The sequence below is a fragment of the Oppia nitens genome, unplaced genomic scaffold (assembly GCF_028296485.1).
Source record: "Oppia nitens isolate AA-2021 unplaced genomic scaffold, nextdenovo-longstitch-racon4-pilon3 scaffold5_pilon_pilon_pilon, whole genome shotgun sequence".
NCBI lineage: Eukaryota > Metazoa > Arthropoda > Arachnida > Sarcoptiformes > Oppiidae > Oppia > Oppia nitens.
Genome location: NW_026533243.1, coordinates 1,257,888 through 1,275,965, shown reverse-complemented (window position 1 = coordinate 1,275,965; position 18,078 = coordinate 1,257,888). Strand labels below are relative to the sequence as shown.

Sequence of the window (18,078 nt, the reverse complement as noted above, 5' to 3'; positions counted from 1 at the left end):
ATATCTGAGTGTACAGTATATTCAATATTGATATTTGTTTGGAAATATAATTTTATTAAACAGTAATGATATGAATGCTTAGTTTGTAATAGAATTTTTAAAAAAAACTTTTTTTTATATATCAATAATAAAATGTTATTGAATTTATAGTTTATTAATATAAAGTTATCCAATAAATATATCATATTATTTTGCACGATATAAATATGTTATTTTTAATGGTGATGTAAACACTTTTACGGCAAATACTAAAACAATGTGTCTGTTTGTGTAAAAATATTTAGATGTAAGGGATTTTAGGCTACGATTAGATAACAGTTTAGGCAACAGCTGAGGCCAGACCTACGAAAGAAAGAGTAGCCTCACATTCACACAAAAGTTAATGAATATGAATTGACAAATAGTGTATATAACTTATATATACAGTATATAGAGGACTGGGAGATCTAATTAATATATAAATTTAACTTTAATTTGAATGGAAAGCCAAACAATTTGAAAAGTTTCTGTTATATATATCATTGAAAATTTGAAATTTAATACAAATAAATAAATAAAACACAGAATCTATTTGTTTTATGAAAATAGATTATTGTAATACAGTTAACAAACAAACAATCATTTTTTAGCTATCCATTGATGAATATAATTAAATTTTATATAATCTTCAAAATAATAATAATAAAAACCAGAGTCAATAATAATAATAATAATAATAAAACTAATTTAATTCACTGCTTTTCGGTACTGTTTTTCAAAGTCTAACAGTTAAGTGTTAATAATACATAACTATTTGTGTGTATAAACAAAAACCAAACAAAAACCGAGAGATCCTTTCAAGTAAATTGATATAAATATTTAATAATATCATACATTCGCTATATATTGTATATATAATACAAGTTTCTATTTCGATTGAAAGCTATAAAAATGAAATATTTGTTSAATTGTTGTTAATATATGTTTATTTTAAAGGTTACTATTGTTTTGGCCCCGACTTAATAGGGCTATTGTCTATACAGTATATCTACAGTATACAGGATATGTTTAGGAGATAACTATAGGGATAGAGATAAAATTGGATATATAGATATAAAATATAAAAAAACTGTGAGCGAAAATAATGGATTAGTTAAAAAAGTAATTCAAAAAAATATAGAGAAAAATATTTATATCAATAAATTATGAGAAGCCGGAAACATATATAATAATTTATCTAACATTTTCTTATATTAGTTATTATTTACTAAAGTATCATATATTATATTTACATTTGTTTGTCTAAATTATATAACTAAACAATAAATTGTATGACAGGATATTCATACCAAACGATGTTTTAGTCAATAGACTCTCTCTCTCTCTCTCTCTCTCTCTCTCTATGTGTGTTTATTTAATTGTATTATTATTATTAATAATAATACTGTAATAATACGGTATATCCCACCCTAAATATCTAGCCTTTACTTATGAAAAAAAACTAATAAGAAATATCTCATTAATTCCTTTGGCACTACTTTTTCTAAATATTAATGTTTATCCCTTTGAAACAAAAAAACAGTTTATTAAGATATACTATACACTCAATGACTGGTTAAGGGATCTTAACGATGAATAATTGATTTGACAATATATCAGTATATATAACTTATATACTTTATATACATTGAAACAGTATTTTTTATTACCGGGTGTTGATGTGCTCAATACTAAGCACATACAATACTCAAACTGTATATTATAATAGTGAAAATTCCTCCTTTTCCTTATAATTTGGTTAAACATAACTTTCTCTTATTTTTTTACATCCATTTCTATTTAATATCCGATTCTATTTGTATTAAACGTTAAGGTAATGACAACAACAACAACAATATATAGAATTGTTAAGAAATATGTGTCTATTTAGACCTCAATATATTCTTTGAATTTACTCCCTTTCCTCAGTCAATACATGCCTTAATTGTGTTATTTTTTCTGTCTCTAACTTTTAAGAAGACGATTGGATGTACTTCTYGTATATTTCATACGGACTTAACATTTAGTATTCTCTTTCATCTTATCCGACATTTATTATTATTATATAAAAGTCGGACCATATGTTTAATGTTTTTCTTGATATAAACTGAATTGTATAGTGAGATATCGGTATACTGTATAGTATACACAGTATTAATATATAAAGTCCTAATAGTTTTTACATACCGTCGGCATTGATATCATTACACAGTCATTATACAAAAGTACACATCAATTAATGAAAATTAGTGATAAATTAGTTAATTTAATGTCAACAACAAAAATGTGTGATTATTTCCGACACATACACACATAGGATATATAAATGTTTTAAATAAAAGATTTGATGATAACCTAAGAAACGGAACATTGTTTCTGACCATTGAATCAAACAATAGGAAAGAAAGAAAGAAAGAAAGAGAGAGAGAGAGAGAGAGAGAGAGAGAGAGAGAGAGAGAGAGAGAGAGAGAGAGAGAGAGAGGTCTTTGAACTGTAGGAAAATTATTTTAATTAATTTTATKTAAAAAAAATTACTGATATCAGTAGTTACTGTATTAAAAATTTTATAGTAGCATATTATTATTAATTATAAAAATTTTGAACTGTATTTTTTGTGAACTTATATTAGGAGACAATCATTTTACTCACTCACATGTGGTACAGATATGACTGATGATCGGTCCATACATAATATATATACACATATATACATGCTTTATATGTTTAATATAAATTTTTACAACATATATATATATATATATACAGATAGGTCTGGTCGTGAAACTGGTTGGTCACGAATCTCCCTTTCCTTAATTAATATGTATTTTTTTGTATGAAATACTGCTATTTGCACCGAGAGTTCATTAATCAAATTTAGTTCAGAATTATTATTATAAATATTAAATAGTAATAATTTTATTACTCTCTCTCTCTCTCTCCCTTTCCATCCATCCCTTTCCCTTTTCAACCTAATTATAAATTAGTGACAGACATCGTATAAATATAAATGAATTTTTATTTAACTATAGTTTTGTTGTTTGAAAAGCTACTAAATTATTGAAATGTCTAATAATAATAATTTTTTGTTCCTTAAATACATTGAAAACTAATGACTGCAACAAATTAATTAATTAATTTAATTTGTAATATCAATGTGTCTTAATTAAAAAGTAAGGTCACATATCTCTCTGAATATCCCATAAAATATATATATATATATATATTTATACATTAAAAGCTAAATTGTAAATATTATTTGCTATTTAATTACTATGAATGCTATCAATTGATAGGAAAAATGTTTATTTTTAATTAAGATTTCTAATGCAAACATAAATTTAATTTAATGAATAGATTGTCATTGTATTACAACTATTGTTTAGCATTTCATAAATATACAGTATATAACAGTATATAAATACATTGTAAACAATATATCACAATATTATATTRTCTATATCATACTATAATTTACCAAGATATATTACCAAAAATATATATATATATATTATAGTAATACAACATTTCTATACAGTATTAACAACACAATAGTTAACCAGTTTTGACAAATTAGTGCTTAAAACAAATGATTTTTTTTGCAAACAAATGCAACTTTTAATAATACAATAGTAATAAAAGTATTTAAATTTTCTGTAGTTTTATTTAAAAACAATTTTGTTGCCAAATATTTTATTTGTTATTTAATAATATTGTTGACGAAACAAACAATTTAAAAAAAGAGAAATGCATTGTCTAACACTACATATTATTATTTATCACATAACACTTGAGTAGTAATTTGTTGGTTAATCTCATTATGGGCTCAATATATATATGTATGAGAAGCCGCTTATGATCTAAAGTTTTACTATACTATTAAATACAGCAAAAATGAGAGAGAGAGAGAGAGAGAGAGAGAGATCCTATCAAACTATTAAGTGTAGCGCAAAAAAATGCAATTTTGTCTACAATTTGTAGATAGAAACCAATGGTTAGTCATATGCAGTAATATAACATATGTATAGTGAAAGAGAGAGAGAAAAAAACATTATGCGGTTAATCTAAAGTTTTACCAAAACTATTAGCTTTTTTCGACTAAAACTATTCACTTATTATACTTGACTTAACATTACAAACACAATACAACAATAACTGTTACATAACAACAACATCTTTCTATAAATTGTTGTTCAGTTTGTTTGCTGTTAAAACAACATAACATGTCTTATGTTTACCCATTTGGATATATGAGTTCCTCAGATGGTTTGGACGGAAAAATAACAACAAAAACAAAACCCAAACCCAATATGATGTGTCTGTCAAATATCATTAACTTATGGCTCACATGTTATTTGTCATTAACAGTAGGACAGCCAACTCTATATGCTATCCTTTAACTCCAAATAAAAATTTTGAGATATATAAGTTATATACACTGTATATATATATATATAAAAACACTAACACATATTAAATATAATAAAATAATATATAATCATTTTGGTTAATCTTTGACACGAAAAAATAAAAGGAAATATTAAAATACTTAATTAACGTTGCAATTCATGTAATCATTTATTATATATGAATCCCTTTTCATGTTAAGGATATTTACCGAAAAATTTATATGTCATTAATTTATCAAAAAATATAATATATTAATTATATATATACTAAAACAATTTTACATTAATTAAATTTTTGTTAATTGACTTTTTAGTTGAATTGTATAAGAAATTGTATTAAAATCTTAAATGTTTATTAAAAATACTGTTTTCTCTCATATCTACTATATTGTGCGTTAAACTAAATTAAATATTATATATTATATAAATATAATAATAATGTTTTCTCTAAAAATGATTTATTTTTATGTTTAGATTTGTGTTGATATTTAATTTATTTGTAAATTACATTTTATATGATCTCCGAGTATATCTCTAATATAAGTCGTCGGATATAATAATTTTAATTATTTTTTTAAATGTGATCTAAAGTGAAAAATTAAAAATAAATTGTTTTCTTTAGTATTTTGTATGTTTGGTTTATTTTACAGCAAAACATCTGACAGTGACTTAAAGTGACTAAAAAAAAGTTTATGAAATTAAAAGTATATTTCATATGAATTCAAGCATTAATTTTATGCTTTGAATTATTATTTTTGTGTTTTGAATCATATATTTTTTTGTACAAAATGTATGTGTAAGTTGTATGAGATTTAAAGTGGGGTTAGATTTGGCACTGGTATGTGAATGGATAAATGTATATATGTATGTATGTATATATTATGTAACAGTGCAAACAAACACATATCCCACTGTTTTAATACTTATAAATGTCACATATATTTCTTTGTTTGTATAAATATAAAGAGTCAACTAAAGTATTAGTTATGAAAAAATACTAAAGTATTATAACAGTGTTTATGTAACCCGAGGTTTGACTTAAGTTTTTTTTCTCAGTGTATGTGTAAGTGGCGTAACACTTGAAGATCTATAACATAACGATTTTTAATATTATTTTAATTAACTTAAAAATATTTGGAAAAAATAYTTTTTAAATTTTTTACTGCTTTATAATTATGTAAAAAGTTTAAAATAATTAACAACAAAAAATTATTAAAAAACTTTTTGATGAAATACAGTATATGAATATAATTTATTATTATTTTTTGGAAAATTGCTAAATAAATTATAAAAGTATTTTTGGAAAAATTTACTTTTATATAATATACAGATAACAATGCTATACAGTATATCACACAACATTTATCAAGATATTGATAAAAAACAATTTTGTTAACATATGTGATAATATTCTGTATAAACATTATTGAGAGGCAAACTATTTTTTCTATAAAAAATAGTTTATATTTTGCAACAACAATAAAATAATTTTCCTATACATTCATAAATCAAAATCAATATAAATCTTATCGCATAATAAAAAAATAGTCAGTGAAAGAAATAGATTGAGAAATAAATAATAAGCTAAACTAAAAACAAAACAAAAAAATTAGAAACAGAAAATTTTCACCAAAATATTTTATTTATATATAACGATATAATTGACGAGTTTATTGTGGAAAATATACAAAACAATCACTAAATTTTAGAAAGTACTGTCTATTATGCCGTATATATAACTATTTTGACGGATGTCTTAGTGTGTCCGCCACTACCACCACATACTAGTTCTCCAGAAGTTTAGTTACTCTGTAGACAATACCATCAGTAGAGCACAGTTATCGATGGCTCAGACATCCATATACTAGTATATATATATATATATATATATATATATATATATATATATATATATATATATATATATATATATATATATATATATATCTGATTTTTATTTTGTTGTTGCATCCGATTAGCCATAAGCTTCATAAAAATCAATGTAACATTACTTTAATAAACAAAACAACAACAAAAATATTTATACCCAGAATTACAATACAATTTTCTCTAACATTTTTTTACTCATACACTTCTACTACTCACTAAATATACTGTATATAACTTTATTACTAAAAATAGTAGGAAAATATAATAACAATATTTCTATTCAATGATTCATTTTTAATATAAAAAAATAGTATTTTCTACATATATTACAACAATTTTTTTTTGGTTACTTAAGTTATTTATATATCTAAAGTATATATAAAGTTATCTTTTATTATAAGAGTTGTCACATTAAATGTCATTTCAATCCTTCAGAAACCAATCTTTTTTTAAAAAAAAGAAAAATATTATCAGTTGAGACAGTAATAAGAAATTTATAAATATATATATATTAAATATTAGTTAACAATAAGACGTTTAGTTAAATTCAATAAAAAAAATTTATTTGTGTAATTGTATGTCAAATATTGTATTTTTTAAAATTAAAGCTAATATTTTTCTCGTTTAAAAAACTATTATTTCACAGTATGTTTTAATGTTGAATTATAATGACAAACGCGTTATATTTAAAATGTTTATTAATATATTTTCAAACATTAAGCACTAGTTTGTCACATTGTGTTTGATTTTTTTAATTACCAAACATTTTTGACGTTCACTTAGTAATGTTATTTTTTTTTTGATCAAATTGTTTTAAACAATTTAAAAATAAAGTAATAATAAAAATACTTTATTTTCTTAATACTAATCAAACTATTAATATATTTTTAAAAATATCTATTTCTACTAATTTTTTATATTTTAACAATTTCACACAAAATTAACATTAAAATATTAAGTTAATTCAAAATTTTCTCATATTTATTACATATACTGTAATTTATATATTATTTTGATTTTTGCTAATTTGTGGTATAGTATTACTTGTACGGCAATTAAATGAATGATAAATGCCTGAAATAATACAATTATAATATTAGCTGAATGTCTTGCATTGTATTGTATTTTCCTGTATGTATTACATTAGATATTACAGCAGAATATTCCTGCAGTAATGTTAACAAGAATTTGCAAGCATTGCATGATTTTTTAGTAGAGATAAGTTTAATACTATTGTATTATATGATAATAGCATCTCATTATAGCCCACACCAAATCCAACCCTAATTGTTACTCAAACAACAATTGACTTATAAATAAATAGACATATCTATAAATATATACCACAAGAGAGCATCTCAAATGTTATCATTAATTTGTATACAAATATTTTATACGATTAGCTCTATTATCAGGAACTTTACGGACATTTCAAGTGCACGCCTGTGATGGAGAGGAACTGCGGTTAGAGTGTCCGACCAATACAGTCATCAGTATCTACTTTGCCCAGTATGGCAGCACAGTGCCATCCCATCAATTATGTCCCGCTCTGACAGCACCGGTAGATTCGAGCGCACAGTCATCGCCGTCAACGATAACATTAAGCAATGCATCAAATAATGTAACCATAAATGATACAAACGATTGTCTCGCATCCGACACATTAAGGGTAATAATAATTGAATTGTTAAAAATATCTAATTATTAATAATGATACTAAAAATATATATATTTATTATTTGCTAATTGTGTTTTATAACTAAAAATACTTATTTTTTATAAAAAAAAATATAAACTAACACTAAAATTAATTTCATTGTTAATTGCAGTACTCTTTGTTGCAAAAAGTTGAGTCTTCATGTCGTGAACAGAGAATCTGTAAATTCATGACATCTCCGCAATCGTTTGGAGGCATAGATCCCTGTCCTGGAGTCAGAAAATATGCCGAAATTGCATTTAAATGCAGACCCAGTATGTTATTAATTAATTAATTATTAAATATGAATTTATCTGAAATTAATAATTTTATTGTACTTTTTTTAGACACATTTTACAATCGGGTTGTCTGTGAAGGCGATCGACTTCGGCTCAAATGTCACCGAACTTCAAGAATTGTCATTTATTCGGCCACATTCGGGTCAAGTCAATCGGGTGTTGCCGAATGTCCCCAATTGGACGGCGGCGGCCAACCGGTTGCTCAATCATTACGACCGCCTGAAGAATGTATGGTCAGTTACGCCACCGAAACAGTGATGAGTTCGTGTCACGGCCGCAAAAAGTGTTCGTTGGACGCCGATATCGGTACTTTTGGTGAACCTGGCTGTTCAAAAGCTACCCGATTGCACCTGAAAGTGGTCTATACATGTGTACCTAGAGATGTACTCAAAGAGCTGGACATTGGCGTTACCGACAGCGATAAAAATGCTGGAAGCGATTCAACGGCCACTAATGAAGACACTGATGATTCGGGTTTTGTTGATGAGCCCCGATATATACCCGAACATGAAGTGCCGTCTTCTACTGGATTACCCGATAAGGTGAACAATAAGAAGGATATCAATAGAAAATCGCAAAAAAGTGATATTATGATGAAAAACAATTATAATATTATTAATAATAACAGTGCAGACAGTGATGTTAACTGTACACTGATATCGCCGCCCGAGAAAGTAGTTGGCTTTATATCTGACTGGATATCAGCCGTTAATTTTATTAAAAGTATTATATATTTTATTTTATTAAATTACCGATAAATTTAAAAATTTTAATTATATTTATTTATTATTAGAAAATACTGAACGTTTTATACTATACTTATTGGTGTCATTGTGCGGATCGTTAGTCTGTTTTCTAGTGGTTCTCTCCTCTCGACTATTCATACAGAAACGCAAAGTGGAGAAAAAAGTCAAAGAAGATATACCCGTTTGCAGTCCGTTCGGTGTACTAACCGATGATAACGGCGACGATCTGTTGGACGGTCTCGAAGGAGTGACAACACTGACCGAACCGCTCAATCTTAGTCACAATCATAGCCATCATCACACCATACAAGTGGTCCGTTACGGTCAAAATGGTGGCAACAATGGAGCTAACGGTGCCGGCAATAGTAGTACAATGACGAGGACATCATCGATGAGACGACAAAATAGTGATACAAATCCACGATCGCTATCCAGAAGTTTAAATAATTATTACTATAATTGATGTCTTATTTAAAATAAATAAGATTTTTTCTCAAGAAAAAAATATATAATAAATTTTGACTAATTTATACTAATTAATAGAAATTTTATACTAAAATTTTTAAAAATAATTATTGTATAGTAATTAAGTACTAAATGACAAACATAAATACTATTATAGAATTTTTATTTTAAGTTATTTAATATAATCAAATTTATTTTAAAAATTTGTATTTAAAATTATAATTATTGTAATGTATAATAAACTTAGTAATGAATTACCAAAATATGTTTGTATTATGTATTGAAAGATATTATGGCATTTGTTTTCTAAATTAATTTTACAATTGATAACAATTAAAGTGTAAATTATAATTATTTATTCATCAAATTTTATTATTCATTAAAATTAATTTAAATCATATTCTGTAAATAGTGAAAAAATAACAAATAAAGATAATTCATTAAATTATAATTTATATAAAATTTTTATTTAAATCATACTTTTAAGTTAAATATTAATAATTAACATATATAAATAAAAATAATTGATTATTTCTTAATGACATTTGAATTTGAATCATAATCAACACCAACATCCCATACATGGATGTGCTTCTCTCCATGTTTGAAGATTTCCGGTATATATACATAAACGTTACGATATTTATTGCATTGAAGATCACAATAAGGTTGACCAATGATGACATTCCAATGTCCAGAATCATTGAAACTAATAATCAAAATTTAATTTACAAATAATAATAAATTAAGTTATAATTATATTTTTAATGATATCATTTTTTAGGGTATGATATTTAATATACTATAGTGTATATGAATGTAATGTATATCTGATTGTACAGTATATTCAATATTGATATTTGTTTGGAAATATAATTTTATTAAACAGTAATGATATGAATGCTTAGTTTGTAATACAATTAAAATCTTTTTCAAACCTCAATCCATAATTTTTGTGTCTTTTCTGATCTCTTATATTGAATTTGAATGTCTTTGCAAAGTCTTTATCGAAGTCTTTTAGTTCATCATAAGTCCATTCAATGATATTAATTATGCGATTCATTTCATGCAAAGGGAGTAATAGAGGTTTGTTCTGACCTAAAGCCACGCATTCCTATTAAACATTTTTAGAAAAAAAATATTATTTATATTTCAAGAATTATGTTTTATTTTATTAAAAATGAATCATTAAATAGAAATATTGTTATTATATTTTCCTACTATTTTTAGTAATAAAGTTATATACAGTATATTTAGTGAGTAGTAGAAGTGTATGAGTAAAAAAAATGTTAGAGAAAATTGTATTGTAATTCTGGGTATAAATATTTTTGTTGTTGTTTTGTTTATTAAAGTAATGTTACATTGATTTTTATGAAGCTTATGGCTAATCGGATGCAACAACAAAATAAAAATCAAAGAAATATATATATATATATATATGGATGTCTGAGCCATCGTATTGCTGACTGCTCTACTGATGGTATTGTCTACAGAGTAACTAAACTTCTGAAGAACTAGTATGTGGTGGTAGTGGCGGACACACTAAGACATCCGTCAAAAAAGTTATATATATATATATACGGCATAATAGACAGTACTTTCTAAAATTTAGTGATTGTTTTGTATATTTTCCACAATAAACTCGTCAATTAAATCGTTAAATATAAATATAATATTTTGCTGAAAATTTTCTGTTTCTAACTTTTTTTGTTTGTTTTTAGTTTAGCTTATTATTTATTTCTCAATCTATTTCTTTCACTGACTATTTTTTTATTATGCGATAAGATTTATATTGATTTTGATTTATGAATGTATAGGAAATTTATTTTATTGTTGTTGCAAAATATAAACTATTTTTTATAGAAAAAATAGTTTGCCTCTTATATAGTTATATAATAAATATATGTTAATACCTTATTTTTTTTAGGTGTTTTTGATGCTCTTTTTAGGTCGACATTTAGGCGACTCCTCTCAATATCTGGTGTCTCAACATTTTTGTCCTTAGATTTGCCATTCTTTGAATCTTTCTTTTTTGAAGACATTACTCTAATAAACTAAAAATTATAATAATAATTGAATTTTAAATTAAATAAGTGTAATAATATTGTTGTATTGTGTTTGTAATGTTAAGTCAAGTATAATAAGTGAATAGTTTTAGTCGAAAAAAAGCTAATAGTTTTGATAAAACTTTAGATTAACCGCATAAATCTTAATACCTATTTATTGTCTAATAACTATATTGTAAAACAATTCACACTTCGGGTAATTTAGGTACGATTTAGGCTATTAATTGGTCCGTAACGGTGACACAGACAGAGACACAATAATTAAGAAATTGATACTATCAATGCTATAAAAGTGACTTTTATTATTATTAACCAAAAAATCACTGAAAAATAATAAAATTTTTGAATCAAATAATTGATTTGTCAAATAATTTCAAATATTGACAAAAATAATTTAACTGTAATGTAATATAAAGAATGTGACATTTAATTACGAGACTAACTATACTTTAATAATATTTTGATTTTATTTAATATAATTAAATTGATTACAATTATCAATAGCATAATAACTCTGACAGTAAACTGTTTGGACATTTGAATCGGTCTTTTTTGTCACATTTGGTTCATTAATGGACACCGACGGCCACACCGGCAATAGTGATGACCGAGTGATTAAAGTCGAAGCCTATGACCATTACAATCGCCAATCGGTTTGTACGACACGCAGCCGATACCGGTCGGGTCGGCGCGAGACGGCTGTCAAAGTGATGACAATTTGCGATGAGTCCCGATATTTGCTGATACATCGGGTGCACGACATTAAGGGTGATGTCAAACAAGAGTTACACCGTCTGTGTCACCGTTACGGACCAATTGATAGCCTAAATCTTACGGATTACCCGAAGTGTGAAGAGTTTACAAAAGTCTATCTCATTAAATATCGTCGGTTTGTGGACGCCGTGAGGGCCAAGAAATCACTGGACGACCGAAACTTTTTGGGATCTGTTTTGCACGTGTGTTACGCACCAGAGTTAGAAACATTGGATGAAACCAGAGATAAATTGCATCAGAGATTGACTTACGTGTCTCGTATGTCATCCAAGAAGTATAATATTTGACTTTAATTACAAAATTTATTTTCAATTTAATTATTATTTTCTTTTTATATAAGATCTGAGAAACAAACGACCGGCCAATCAATAGTAACAGAAGATATGGATACGACTGACGATAATATTAATGAAAGTGTCAAACAATCAAATGAAGACATGATTGCTAAGAATAGACAGAATTTGAAGCGAAAGTTTGATGTAATTAGAGATAAATTTGTGGCGGATTTGAAACAAACCAATACTACTGCACATCAATCAACATCTGAGGCAAAGATGAAAGAGACGCCACGTATCAGATGGAGAAAGTGATCGACTCTTGAAATCTTAAGTGTGTTTGTTTTGATGGATGTCTTTCTGTTATTTTAGGTAATAATTTCTTTATTAAATATCTTTATTTGTTATCAATGGTAGCACTCAGTGATTCATTTCATTCAATGAAATCATTTGTTTTTGATTGAATTGTTATCAACTTTTATTTGAGTGCAAAATCATAGACACTCGCAATACCAGGACTTACAATGTCTTGAGAGTCATTGATTGTCAAATCAGAATTCGTCACAACGACGGCGGCAAAAGATAAACAGAAGACGAGTCAAAGACCAACGCATTGACGAACACAATGACAACGATTTGTCATTTGATCAGCCAATGGACTCGTCGTTTGATTCGTCGGCCGAACTGCTGATCAAACCATCGATTGATACGCCAATTAAGTCGAGAAATTCAAAATTTTTTTAACTAATTTTTGGACACCATTTTCTTCAATTTCCTAAAAAATAAACTTAAATAAGAAAAAAAAATATAGTGGATTCGACTTGTCCTCGTGGGACAGACAGACTTATAGCACATAATAAGGACTTCGTGATATATTTTAAAAAAAATTCATTATTAAATTAAGTTATATAAAAAATAACGTTAAATTTCAAAATACACACATTGAAAAAATGGTTAATTTTTAATATTTTCAATTAAAATTAAAAATTTATTGTCCATCAAAAAACAATATTGAACTTTAATAGCACATAATAACCGCATATATTTTACCTAAAAATTATTATTAAATTTCAAAATACACACATTGAAAAAATGGTTAATTTTTAATATTTTCAATTAAAATTAAAAATTTATTGTACATCAAAAAACAATATTGAACTTTAATATTAAACGACATATATTTTACATATTATTAAATTTCAAAATACATACATTGAAAAAATGGTTAATTTTTAAAATTTTATTGTCAAAAAAACAATACACACACATTAAATAAAAAAAAAATTATTATTAAATTTCAAAATTAAATTTATTAAAATTAAAAATTTATTGTACATCAAAAAACAATATTGAACTTTAATAGCACATAATAACCGACATATATTTTACCTAAAAATTATTATTAAATTTCAAAATACACACATTGAAAAAATGGTTAATTTTTAATATTTTCAATTAAAATTAAAAATTTATTGTCCATCAAAAAACAATATTGAACTTTAATAGCACATAATAAGCGACATATATTTTACCTAAAAATTATTATTAAATTTCAAAATACACACATTGAAAAAATGGTTAATTTTTAATATTTTCAATTAAAATTAAAAATTTATTGTCCATCAAAAAACAATATTGAACTTTAATAGCACATAATAAACGTCATATATTTTACCTAAAAATTATTATTAAATTTCAAAATACACACATTGARAAAATGGTTAATTTTTAATATTTTCAATTTAAAATTTAAAAAAAAACAATATTGATTGAATAAACATATATTTTACAAAAAATTATTAAATTTCAATATTGAAAAAATTTAATAATATTTTCACATAAAAAACAATATTGAACTTTAATAGCACATAATATATATTTTACCTAAAAATTATTATTAAATTTCAAAATACACACATTGAGAAAATGGTTAATTTTTAATATTTTCAATTAAAATTAAAAATTTATTGTCCATCAAAAAACAATATTGAACTTTAATAGCACATAATAACCGACATATATTTTACCTAAAAATTATTATTAAATTTCAAAATACACACATTGAAAAAATGGTTAATTTTTAATATTTTCAATTAAAATTAAAAATTTATTGTATAATTTTTAATATTATTATTAAATTTCAAAATACACACATAAAAAATGGTTAAAATATTTTCAATTTATTGTCCATCAAAAAACAATATTGAACTTTAATAGCACATAATAAACGACATATATTTTACCTAAAAATTATTATTAAATTTCAAAATACACACATTGAAAAAATGGTTAATTTTTAATATTTTCAATTAAAATTAAAATTAAAAATTTATTGTCCATCAAAAAACAATATTGAACTTTAATAGCACATAATAACCGACATATATTTTACCTAAAAATTATTATTAAATTTCAAAATACACACATTGAAAAAATGGTTAATTTTTAATATTTTCAATTAAAATTAAAAATTTATTGTCCATCAAAAAACAATATTGAACTTTAATAGCACATAATAAACGTCATATATTTTACCTAAAAATTATTATTAAATTTCAAAATACACACATTGAAAAAATGGTTAATTTTTAATATTTTCAATTAAAATTAAAAATTTATTGTCCATCAAAAAACAATATTGAACTTTAATAGCACATAATTACCGACGAAATTTCATATATTTTACCTAAAAATTATTATTAAATTTCAAAATACACACATTGAAAAAATGGTTAATTTTTAATATTTTCAACTAAAATTAAAAATTTATTGTCCATCAAAAAACAATATTGAACTTTAATAGCACATAATTACCGAYATATATTTTACCTAAAAATTATTATTAAATTTCAAAATACACACATTGAGAAAATGGTTAATTTTTAATATTTTCAATTAAAATTAAAAATTTATTGTCCATCAAAAAACAATATTGAACTTTAATAGCACATAATAAACGTCATATATTTTACCTAAAAATTATTATTAAATTTCAAAATACACACATTGAAAAAATGGTTAATTTTTAATATTTTCATTTAAAATTAAAAATTTATTGTACATCAAAAAACAATATTGAACTTTAATAGCACATAATAACCGACATATATTTTACCTAAAAATTATTATTAAATTTCAAAATACACACATTGAAAAAATGGTTAATTTTTAATATTTTCAACTAAAATTAAAAATTTATTGTCCATCAAAAAACAATATTGAACTTTAATAGCACATAATAACCGACATATATTTTACCTAAAAATTATTATTAAATTTCAAAATACACACATTGAAAAAATGGTTAATTTTTAATATTTAAAATTAAAAATTTATTGTACAATTAAAAATTTATTGTACATCAAAAAACAATATTGAACTTTAATAGCACATAATAAACGTCATATATTTTACCTAAAAATTATTATTAAATTTCAAAATACACACATTGAGAAAATGGTTAATTTTTAATATTTTCAATTAAAATTAAAAATTTATTGTACATCAAAAAACAATATTGAACTTTAATAGCACATAATAAACGTCATATATTTTACCTAAAAATTATTATTAAATTTCAAAATACACATATTGAAAAAATGGTTAATTTTTAATATTTTCAACTAAAATTAAAAATTTATTGTCCATCAAAAAACAATATTGAACTTTAATAGCACATAATAAATATATTTTACCTAAAAATTATTATTAAATTTCAAAATACACACATTGACATATATTTTACCTAAAAATTATTATTAAATTTCAAAATACACACATTGAAAAAATGGTTAATTTTTAATATTTTCAATTAAAATTAAAAATTTATTGTACATCAAAAAACAATATTGAACTTTAATAGCACATAATAAACGTCATATATTTTACCTAAAAATTATTATTAAATTTCAAAATACACACATTGAAAAAATGGTTAATTTTTAATATTTTCAATTAAAATTAAAAATTTATTGTACATCAAAAAACAATATTGAACTTTAATAGCACATAATAACCGACATATATTTTACCTAAAAATTATTATTAAATTTCAAAATACACACATTGAAAAAATGGTTAATTTTTAATATTTTCAATTAAAATTAAAAATTTATTGTACATCAAAAAACAATATTGAACTTTAATAGCACATAATAAACGTCATATATTTTACCTAAAAATTATTATTAAATTTCAAAATACACACATTGAAAAAATGGTTAATTTTTAATATTTTCAATTAAAATTAAAAATTTATTGTACATCAAAAAACAATATTGAACTTTAATAGCACATAATAAAAATTTATTGTACATCAAAAAACAATATTGACATATATTTTACCTAAAAATTATTATTAAATTTCAAAATACACACATTGARAAAATGGTTAATTTTTAATATTTTCAATTAAAATTAAAAATTTATTGTCCATCAAAAAACAATATTGAACTTTAATAGCACATAATAAACGTCATATATTTTACCAAAAAATTATTATTAAATTTCAAAATACACACATTGAAAAAATGGTTAATTTTTAATATTTTCAATTAAAATAAAAAATTTATTGTCCATCAAAAAACAATATTGAACTTTAATAGCACATAATAAACGTCATATATTTTACCTAAAAATTATTATTAAATTTCAAAATACACATATTGAAAAAATGGTTAATTTTTAATATTTTCAACTAAAATTAAAAATTTATTGTCCATCAAAAAACAATATTGAACTTTAATAGCACATAATAACCGACATATATTTTACCTAAAAATTATTATTAAATTTCAAAATACACACATTGAAAAAATGGTTAATTTTTAATATTTTCAWTTAAAATWAAAAATTTATTGTACATCAAAAAACAATATTGAACTTCAAAATATACACATTGAAAAAATGGTTAATTTTTAATATTTTCAATTACAATAATAAAACTTTCAATTTAATAGCAGGTAATAGCACATAATAAACGTCATATATTTTACCTAAAAATTATTATTAAATTTCAAAATACACACATTGAGAAAATGGTTAATTTTTAATATTTTCAATTAAAATTAAAAATTTATTGTACATCAAAAAACAATATTGAACTTTAATAGCACATAATAAACGTCATATATTTTACCAAAAAATTATTATTAAATTTCAAAATACACACATTGAAAAAATGGTTAATTTTTAATATTTTCAATTAAAATAAAAAATTTATTGTCCATCAAAAAACAATATTGAACTTTAATAGCACATAATAAACGTCATATATTTTACCTAAAAATTATTATTAAATTTCAAAATACACACATTGAAAAAATGGTTAATTTTTAATATTTTCATTTAAAATTAAAAATTTATTGTACATCAAAAAACAATATTGAACTTTAATAGCACATAATAACCGACATATATTTTACCTAAAAATTATTATTAAATT

General features: G+C 23.3%; 2 protein-coding genes across 3 annotated transcripts in view; both read left to right on the top strand.

The window, feature by feature from the left end:
* Positions 1 to 9,548, top strand: part of LOC128961348 (protein eva-1-like) — a 30,903-nt gene extending 21,355 nt beyond the window's left edge. The window contains exons 2-5 of one of the 2 annotated variants that reach the window (XM_054307578.1): positions 7,730 to 7,983; positions 8,144 to 8,285; positions 8,358 to 9,032; positions 9,103 to 9,548. In XM_054307578.1, the coding sequence (XP_054163553.1) occupies positions 7,730 to 7,983; positions 8,144 to 8,285; positions 8,358 to 9,032; positions 9,103 to 9,518 (1,487 nt within the window). In that variant the 3' untranslated portion in view covers positions 9,519 to 9,548. Of the gene's footprint in view, positions 1 to 7,717; positions 7,984 to 8,143; positions 8,286 to 8,357; positions 9,033 to 9,102 lie in introns of both variants that reach the window. The other variant, XM_054307577.1, reaches the window with a different exon arrangement.
* A 2,610-nt stretch (positions 9,549 to 12,158) lies between these two features.
* On the top strand, positions 12,159 to 12,986 carry LOC128961134 (RNA-binding protein 48-like). Its single transcript, XM_054307338.1, has 2 exons — positions 12,159 to 12,634; positions 12,701 to 12,986. The coding sequence occupies exons 1-2, from the start codon at positions 12,159 to 12,161 to the stop codon at positions 12,948 to 12,950; spliced, it is 726 nt and encodes a 241-aa protein (XP_054163313.1). The 3' UTR covers positions 12,951 to 12,986.
* The last annotated feature ends 5,092 nt before the right edge of the window (positions 12,987 to 18,078 follow it).

Bases quoted from the DNA above. Each gene is read 5' to 3' on its own strand.
- LOC128961134 (XM_054307338.1), top strand. From the start codon at position 12,159: ATGGACACCGACGGCCACACCGGCAATAGTGATGACCGAGTGATTAAA. The intron at 12,635-12,700 runs GTATAATATTTG...TTTTTATATAAG, and splicing joins TCTCGTATGTCATCCAAGAA to ATCTGAGAAACAAACGACCG.